We start from the raw sequence: 10,205 nt of genomic DNA on the forward strand, positions 1-10,205 counted from the left end.
GGCATGATGATCCAAAGTAAATGGTTTTATAAGCTACAGAACCCTCGACAAATCAGCAGTTCCAAAATGAAAATATATTTTAATGCATTTACTGGTCTTCATGTGTCTAGCAGATTCCAGGTAGTTTCTGAAATTAAAAAAAATCCACAATGCTATTTTATGGATTCTAATTAAATTTCAATTTCAATTCAAATTTTTCATTAGGGAAAAATATAGATGTTAAAGAATATGATGAATTTATACAGAGGTATATTAGTTTAAATAAATGTGTACAGATACGGAATATCCTCATACTTATCAATTAGCCTTTTATAATTAAAAATCTAAATGTAAACCAAGGTTACAGTCAATTATTCTAATCAAGATTTCCTGGGTTCTTAGGCAAACCATGATTAAAATCAGTGATTTAAATCACAGTGTTTGAAATCAATCAATCAATGACCTCTGTGTTATATCTTTATTCTGTGGTAAATCAAAAAAAAAAAGAGGTATAGGACTACATGAGCCCCTTCTGTCAAGTTCCCCAAATCCTCAACTGAATCTCCAGTACCTAAACATAGGTATGCAGGCTTGAATGCCACAGAGATATGTGAGTGTTTCTGTATCTTTAGCAGATAAGCCAGGAATTATGAAACGAGAAAATCTTTGTGTTATAGCACACAAAAAATATTAAACTCTTAAGGTTCAAAGCTATACACAGGATTTTAAAAATTACATTTTAAAAAGGCACATTCAAAACCAAAATTGTTGAGCCCACCTAAGTTCCCCAGTCCATTCACTGAAGTTTATGGATATTGTGAGTGTGTATCCCCTTAAGGCAAAACTGGGCTCCGTGTCTTACGCTAAAGCCTATCCACATCTGTGCCAAGTATTTGTACAATACCTATATATACTATGTAGCTTTGACACACAGTGTGAAATTGTAGGGTATTTCCTAAGAATGAGCTCAAAATCATGTGTTGGACGTTGCTTAATACCCTTCAAAGCCAAAAATCACTGCAGATAGCTTGCTTATAAACAGCCAGCCAACTATTCCCCTTCACTTTTTAAGACTTCCCTTTGGACTTGAAGGAGTTTTCAGCCAGCTCGGGAAAGAAGGATAAAGAACAAAATAACAAAAACTGAGTCAAATGTGGCTAAACAGTTACAAATCCTAGCTGCAGACTTTTCACAAGATCTAAGATTAAAAGGAATTTTCCATCCGTTTTATCCACTCAGCTAACTTCTAATGGAGAAGTTTCAGATGCCTATTAATTAGCTCAGACATTATTTCTGAATACTGGCAACAGTCATCTATACCTTTATCTAATGAAAGGACAGATATGTCCTAAATATAAAACCGCATTAAGAGTTAGAGAGTCTTTAAAGGAGGACTGCAAAGCAAATTTGCTTCTTCTCCATTCTGATGCTTCATTGTTTCAAAAACAACCTGACTTCCGCCCCACTTTCAGGGCAGTGAGGCAAAAGATGATTCCCATTTTTTCCTGCCCACCTTTTTCTTTAATAGGTAAGGTATGTTGGCTCTGCTCTACTTCAGCATTACCAGAGACCTTGTTGGAAGTTTCAGATACTTACTGGGAGCTTTACTGCATCTTATTTGAAGAGATAAGGCTATTGAATAATTAACAAAGATATCTTTCTCCCACAAGTTCATTAAGCATTGAACTTATTATTTATATCACAATAGAGCTAAGATCCCCAATTGTGAGCCAGGATCCAACTCTGTTAGACTCTGTACTGATAGGCATGAAAGCATTTGTCCCGGAGAACTTACGTTCTTTGAACCAGAACATAATGTGCAAAACAGACAAGGACAAACATGCAAAACAGTATTGTGAAATCTCCACGTGGATGCCGGCTGGCCGGGGAACAGCTGCACCAAAGATTATTTATGCACATGTAACACTGGCCATTTTGAAAACTCTGGTCCATGTCTTGGCTGTACCGTAGTGCTCTTAACTCACAGGAGAGACTGTTACAAAGAAAGGGGAGTTGACACATCCTCCCCGTGCTTCTTTCCAAACAGTATCATCACTGGATAGCTCGGCATATATAGGACAGAAGTATCTATTTCAGTGAAGATGAAGAAACTGTGAAAGTCTCCACCATCATTTTAAAAGAAGATGAATTTTTCAAATGAAAACTCTTGCTAGGTGATTGTAACGCTTCAGTTTCTTTTGGATAGGGAGTTTTTTTCCTATCCATCTAGAAAGCCCACTTTCCATTTGAAACGCAATTTCTTTATTAGTTCATGCACATCACTAAAACAATCCAACCTTTCAGCAAAAAGGTAATCAGAAATAACTAAAACTTCCTTAGCAGCACCCAGACAAGGAACCAACAGAGAAAGGGCTCAATCTCAGGTAGAGAAATAACATAAGATTCTTATTATTGAAGTGCTTTATCATGGAAATAGTGAAATGGAATGCCTAAGGGAAAAATCGCTGTTTGAGGAAGAGGGAAATATATTAAACTGTGTTCAAAGACATGTAGTCTCTTCAGAATTTCAAAGATGATCCCTGAGCCAGAAGACTGCTGGTTCGAGCTCCACTAGTGCAGACTGCTGGCACCACCTCACGTGCCTACCCCGAGTGTGGGGGATCTCTCTACGGCTGCTCTGCTCTCAGCTGTACTTTCGACACCTCTTGTGCGTTCAAGAAGAAATGCAAGCCAGCGTGGTACTTTTTAAAAATGAAGGTCTGACGAAACTAGGGATTTTTATGTTCAAATGTCCACATACTAGCTGCCTTGGTGAGAATTCACTGATAAAATGCCCTAATGGAGAAGTATCTGCTCTCTGCTTCACACACTAATGTGAACAGAAATCCAGAGTGCGCACCCTCAGTCACCAGCCATTTGGCCTCTAGGGGAATAAAATAGTTTGAGATGCTGGAAAGAAGTATTATAAAGCTCATGCTACTCCTTCAAAGGTACCTAAGCCTAACATGGATGAAGAACTTCAGGTTCTTGAATTTCTCCTTACACAAGTTATAATCACATAAATTTTCTAATTTTTTTGACTTTAGCATCAATAGGTAAGACTCAGGCAGTAGTACAGTACTTAGGACTGCATCATCCAAGCACCATACAATCTTCAATTTGCTTATAACCACAACATACTAGTAAGCTAGAGCAGCATTATTTTTTCATTTTGCTGGTAGAGAACCGACCCTTGAAATTTAAATACCTACCCTGATACATAAAACATGTATGAAAAAACCAGAAAGCTACACTCAGAATTCCCAGGCCCAAGGGAAGTAACCACTGGATAATCACTCCTCTGACAACATGGAAACAATAAACCATGAATCGCCAAACAACATAAAATAATAACAACAACGACAAAAAATTCAAAAGTTTGACTTTGGCTTTGACTCTTTTTCACTCTAAATTACAGCATGAAAGTAGGGGAAAAAACCATATAATTTGCAGATTTTTAAAGGTGGCCTTCAAAAACAGTCCACTGAATATGCGATACAAAATGCTGGGGGACGGTGAAATGAGGCTGTCATATATGGAACAGAGATACAGTATAGGAGATCTTAATTAAAAGAAGGTAAAATGGGGAGGAGGGGGAAGCAGGGCACCCATCACCAAATAGCCAAGCACACAAGTTGCAGGCTTGCCTAAGATTTAGAAATAATAGATGCCTGCACAACTGCTTCTCTGGAAAGACAATATGGACCATAATGAACACAGGTATGTTAGCATGTACCTAGAACACAATAGAAAGCAGAAGGAGCTTAAGATAGTACAAACCAGGCAATCATGATGTTGTATACAAAACCTGGACACTGTTTAAAACATAAATAGTAATTACAGGGATACATTACTTATATTACTCCTTTATCAGGACCCAAAGAAAATAACTTCCTGTCTTTGGCAGAATCTTGAAAACCCTGAACTATCCAAGCTGTTAATATCACACTTTTAGTCAGTGTTGTCTAGTTGTCCCCTGCTTCTGTGCTGCTTTACATCTGTTCCAGTCACATTGCTTTACAGATCACATCTCATTTATCAAGCAGTCATATGAAATAAAACAATAACAAAAAAAAAACACCACCTATTTAATTTGTCTGCAAAGCTATTTACAGGTATTTGGTATTAGATTTGAATGAAATGAATGAATGAAAATCCCAAAGCTAGTGCACATCTAGCAGTGTCTAAGGAATAGAGTTGACTAAATTATGAATTATGACTACTCTATAGCATCTGTATACTGAAAAAGACTGTCTTAGAAAATTACAATATAAAAAGAGTCACTGAAATGGTTCGTCAAGAAAATACCTATAATTGTTCCAGGTAATATATGTGCAGTGAAAGAAACATGTTATGAATATAAATAAGGTAAATAAGTACCACAGACCCAACTAATATTAAACAAAAAAGGAAAATTAATTATTCAGTATTTTTCCTTCTGATTTTCACTGGTGTGCACTATAAAAGAGTGTAACAATATTCAGGTTCATGTTATTCAAGATGTTAACCCCTGTATTTAGAGGCATTTGATTTTCCCTGAAATCATCCAAGAAAAGCTGTCAATAAGCCTTTCATTTATGTGAAGTAACAGACATCAGAAAATGGCATGTCAACAGTTGGAAGTCTCACTTCCAACTTTGTTTTAAGGAAAGCCTCCTCTAGTAATCTACTTGGAAGTAATCAGGGGAAACTGACAGCAATATAGGATATAAAATAGATGCACAGTATGAATGAGATTCTCTTCTAAAAGAAGTGGCATTAAAAAACCTATCCCTTCAAAAAAGGGCAAAGCATTAGAAGAAATCGATATTCTGATTCAGCCAGCAGGAGAGACATGGAAGCAATCTGGAACAGCTTAAACTTACTCTTCAGTGCCAGCAAGAAAGAATTCTCCGTAACTAAGTCAACTTTTGCAGCTAAGTCAACTAAGTCAGCTAAAGCAGCAGCTGGCATATCTTTGAAGACAGAGGATGCCTCACTAGTATTCTTTTCATTGAGTTTTTCTGAACTTATAAACACATGCTGGTCTCACTTTTATTTGTCTGTTTTGGAGAGTTTTGCTCTAAAATGACCAGAAACTCTATACTATATATCTTCCTACAAGTCTTTCTCTATAAAAGAAAAAGATGCACAGTGGCAGGTACTTGCAGATTTCGTAGTGCACTCTAAACTATTACAAGCAGGGCTCTCTCGCTGTGTGTATTGGTAAGGCAGTTTGCCCAGCAGGACCCAATTCTGATTTAAAAAAAAAAAACAAAAAAAACACCTCATCACAAGTAGCAGGTAAGACTGTTTTATAATCCTTGCTACCTATGACTTCAGCGTGGAACCCAAGAAGCAATTCAATCAGAGACTATGGCTATCAGGAAGCGACTCTCCAGCTCTTCTGCTTGCTCACTATCAGACAACTCTAGCCCATCATTTGCTAGGGAGCATTTTGGCACCTGGAGTCACATATCTGGGAAGTGGCCACACTGCTGGACAAGTGCTCTGCTTTTTGAGAACCAGATGTAGTGTGATCCAGATACTTCTATCATTGAACACCAGCAGTTTAGGAACCAGTCCTGTGACATACTTAGAAAAAGAACATCAGTACTGTCCAAGGTCCCTATGCCTTGCAGTTCCTTGCCAATTATGCCTCTTAAATATCAGTAATTCAAATACAATTTCCACATCATTCCTTTGTCTCAGAAGGATTCTCTGGGTGCCTGAAGTACCTCATACATTTCTATGTTGGTTTGTAAGTCTTGTAAGGCTTTTTTCAGGTTCCTAAATTCTTCCTTAACTGATTAGGCCTGTGCATTTTCAGCTCCAAATCTACAGTTATAGTGGAAAAGTATCACTTAACAGAAAAAAAGGCATGATAATAAAAAAAGTCTCTCATTTTCCATTTTGGTAAGTATCTGATTACATGTTCTCAGGGAAACCAGATAAGCTGAGATTCACTTGACTCATCTGCTGAGCACAGACATTATCCAACTTTGCCTTTACGTCGCACTGTATAATCCTAAGAACTCAAAGCCAAGAACCAGTACAAAATACACAGTGTCTCCCTCAAGGAAACTAACATCGGTGAAAAACTACCTAGTGTCACAAAGAAATCTGTAGCCATTTTGAGTTATAAAACTACACTGGGTAATTTATTACAGATTAGAGTGCCAAGTACAATCCAGCAGTCAGAGAAAGAATCAGAAATCCTCAAAGATTTAAAAAATTAACTACCAGAGGCAGAGATTAGTATCAGTAATTTACAAATTATCTTTTAAAAGCATTAAAACCCAGCAGCAAACCAAGTTAATTTCCCTCCCAAACTTACTTTATTCTCTCTCTTTCCCCTTAACTTGCTTTCTCTCTTTTTCATAATGGTTTCTCGAGGTTCTGATCACAGTATCATTGTGGTATCAATCTACTGGAAGCATAATCCTGGCGATACTCCTTTTAAAGGATAATTTAATTAAATTGAAGTGTTAAATAGTAGAAGAAAATTAATTTCCTCTGACTTTGCCCTCTTTTGAATATTTAAACCTGTGCAATTATAGATGAAAAAAATGGAATCTATCAACTCTGAAACCTCAGATTTCATCAACTAGATACTTTTCCAGTGCCTATAAAAGAAAAACCAGCCCCTTTAAAAATCCAGTCATTGGGGAAAAGTAATTTGTTCACACTGAAATGTGTAAGTGTCTCTTCCCACCTGTAGTACCAGACACTTTTAATGAAGGGGGGAAAAAAAAAAAAGGGGGAAAGAAAAAAAAGATGGTTCCCAAAGATAGTTCACATTTCTAAAGGTGAAGAAAAATAAAAAAACCCCAAAAGATTGCATTAAGTTACTTTCAACCAAATGTTGATGAGCCTGGGAAAGTGAAAGGCTTCAGAAAGAAGATGGCATACTTACTGCTTGAGGCAGACAATTCTTTTGGACTGGAGGCCATTGGCTGAGCACACATCTGACAGAGACACTCCCTTCCATTAAAGGTAACTCGATCGCCTGGTGGAAATGGACGCCTGGAGAGTTAAAGAGAAAAATGTATTTTAGCAAAGGTTATGCCAGAAATTTTCCTCTGCTCCCTATGCCTTGAGTTTGCTGCCTTCCCCCAGTGCAATCAATATTTTACAGAAACTCAGGCCAAATAGTTTCTGCAATGTGGCCTTGGCAAAGTCAGGCACTGGAAGAAATCCAATCCGTGGATGCAAGCAGAGCAGAGGTTAGACTTGCCTTGTATTTTGGTTTAAACAAAGTTATCAAACATACTTTATCTAAAGTGTAGACGACAATGAAATCCACTTAGACACAACAGCTACATTTATGACTGTCTCAGTGTGATGTTGTGGATAGCAGAAGAGAACTCTTCTGTGGTACAGAAGAGAACTCAAAGGAAGAATCGGAACTGGCCTTCAGGCTAGTGAAGGAATGTGGAGCTAGTCACTCCAATAAATACACTAATTTCATCTGTATTCAGCAATGAAATACATGACTATATTACAGTGGATGTAGCAGTTTGCAAAAAAATGAAATGTTATCCACATTCATTCTCCTCGAGATTTAAAATAGGTATCTACACTACAGAACCACTGTAATTGCTACCTGTGCAAATGGTGTTAGGAGAAAGGTAAAGGCTGAATGCGCTCTGCAAGTTTGAGATTATTTACTGCACCCAACAAAATGTTAAGAATGTGTGTTAGGCAGAAGTTGACATTGCTGTTAACTCTTATTTGATGTATAAAACAGAGGATGAACAACATCTTGTATGACCATTTCACTAAAATGAGAAGGTTCAGTAACTCCAAATCTTTAGTAAGTAGCTTTAGCTGCTGAGTACAGACCCCCCTACACCACACCTCACTCCAAAACTGTCCTTAACAAATGAACATCTGCTTGTTTCCACAAAACAAAATGTTTAAGGCATTGTTCCAATTTCCTTTCCACTGCCATTCCTAAGTAGGCCATAAATAAATCAGCAGCAATACCACATTTCATGAACCTATTCCAATGACTCATCTTTTGTTCATTCAACATAGAAAGATTGATGCAAGTCAATGTACAGAAAATTGATGTCATGTTTCATACTGTATCATCTACTTTCACACTGTCCTTGGGAAATAAAACTGAAACATACACAGCATATGGTTACCAACATACAGTAAATTCCCACACTATTTAAAACCAACCGGAAAAACAATCAAAATACTTTCAATAGAAAAGGTCTTGAAAAATGTACCAGGCTATAGGACAAAGTACTTAAACTACTCATCAGAGATAGCTATGAAAGATTAGGGTAGCACCTAGCAAGTCTGCCACACTAATACTCAGACGCATCATATGATGCGATCTCCAAGAAGGTACTATCTCAGAACGTAGATTCTTGCCTTTCTTGTTCATGTCATCCCCCTGCATTAAGTTTCAGACAATTTGACTGCTGTCAGATTCTGTCTTCTGGAGAACTCCACTGTCCTATTTCCCTCCAAGACTACAAAGGAACAGGCCCTGTCTTTTGGGTCCTCCCTCTCTGTGAAACCTACCTACGTCTCTATCTGATGCTTCTTATATGTCCCTCAGGCATTACACTGAAACTTATTTAAGAAAACTTCTGTTTTAGTTGCAGGGCTCAGAACTGCAGAAATGAACAACCTGATGGCCATCTTAATTCCAGCTTCGTAAATAGTAAGTATGCACAAAACACAGTTGGCTCTCTGTAGAATCATGATGGCACCATAATATCACTTCACTTCTGCTTTATGTCTAGAAGATTATTTTTACTACTATAAAAATGTGCCACTCCTATAAAAACCTACAGAAACTTTCTTTCCCCTAGTGTATCCAAAATATTATACTGATCTCCATAGCAATAAGGTACATCTAAGTCAGCCTAAATTCTAGCATAGTCTCAGTGCCTAGAGCCAGCTAATAGAGAACACTATGCACAGGGACTTTGGGTTGAGTTTAGGCTGTAAAGCTCAGCTGAGATTTTCAAGTATAGAACTGCTCAAATGAGCAGGCTATGAGAGCATGTGGAAGATCTGCCCAGTAGTCTCCTAAATTCTGAATTAATATCTTAGTGAGAGTTTAAATAAAAATACAAGCTAAAAATGCCACCTTTTGTCCCATCCACACAGCCTTAGTTAACTTCTTTTTATTCCCTGTAGAACTGAAGACTGGTTCTCTTACTGGGGACAAGAAATAGTATTTGGGAAGAAGAGGGGGATCACAGTTGTCCCAAAGCCATGCATTCTTACATGATGTGAAAATGAGTCTCCAGTATGTTTTCAATTGTTTAACTGTTCTTGTAGCCCAAATGACTTCTCTGTTCTGGCATCCAGAATTTTGCTTTACCTCATTTCTCCCATCAAGCTGGGCTGATCACCTGAACTCAACTCAACCCACGTCCATTATCTCAACATGTAAGCCTGATACTTAATTCTTTCATACATGAGAGTAACTTTCTGAGAACAGGGAACTATATGTAACAGAGAAGCTGTGTCCCCCAAATAAATGAGTGGTATTTTGAAGACCCTCAAAGTCAGAGTTGCAGCAGATCTTTTCCAACCAAATTCTTCCCAAAGAGAAATATGTCTTGAGACTTATGTCTCATGGTGATACTTTTCTCCCTGTTTTCCTTGTACTAGGTTCATGCCATGTTAGTTGAAAAGGTATGACTTACTTGCAAACAGTACAGGCAAAGCAGCTTGGATGGTAAGTTTTTCCTAGAGCTGTCACTACTTCACCTTCCACAAACTCCCCACAACCGTTGCAGCGGGTACCATACATGCGCTGGTAATCCAAGGTGCAAAGATATTCCCCGTTCTTAATGAAGAAGCCTCCTTGTGCCAAGTCACAGCCACACACTGGAAGAAAAAAAACCACACAGATGATAGATTGGAAAAACACACCTACTAAGGATGTCACAACAGTCTATGCTGCCGACAAATGAGATGACCCTGGTGGTCTTGCTCCCTTCTATCAGATTTTTGCTTTTTTCTCCTGTCACTACATGCCTGGACATCCCAGGAGATGGTTGGTATCCTCTGGCTACAAGAGAGCTTGTAATAAAGACGTTCCTTGGAGGAATCTACATAATCATAACTTTCACGTAGTTGGTCCTCACCAAGACCTCAGTTAACTTGCATCATCCAGTTAATCATGTTATCAGAGTTATTTGTACAAACGCAATCTTGCTTTCACTTCTGGGACTGGAGGTGAGCAGAAGAAAAGATATGATTCCATAAAT

The 10,205-nt window shown here is 37.9% G+C and overlaps 1 protein-coding gene across 1 annotated transcript in view; it reads right to left on the reverse strand.

Annotated features, from left to right (window-relative positions):
• Positions 1 to 9,822, reverse strand: part of LOC104076476 (actin-binding LIM protein 1) — a gene marked incomplete at both ends in the record, with an annotated part of 47,328 nt that extends 37,506 nt beyond the window's left edge. The window contains 2 exons of the mRNA XM_009577357.1: positions 6,875 to 6,984; positions 9,639 to 9,822. Of these exons, the coding sequence (XP_009575652.1) occupies positions 6,875 to 6,984; positions 9,639 to 9,822 (294 nt within the window). The remainder of the gene's footprint in view (positions 1 to 6,874; positions 6,985 to 9,638) is intronic.
• Between the last annotated feature and the right edge of the window lie 383 nt (positions 9,823 to 10,205).

This window comes from Fulmarus glacialis, unplaced genomic scaffold (assembly GCF_000690835.1).
Source record: "Fulmarus glacialis isolate BGI_N327 unplaced genomic scaffold, ASM69083v1 scaffold5235, whole genome shotgun sequence".
Lineage (NCBI taxonomy): Eukaryota > Metazoa > Chordata > Aves > Procellariiformes > Procellariidae > Fulmarus > Fulmarus glacialis.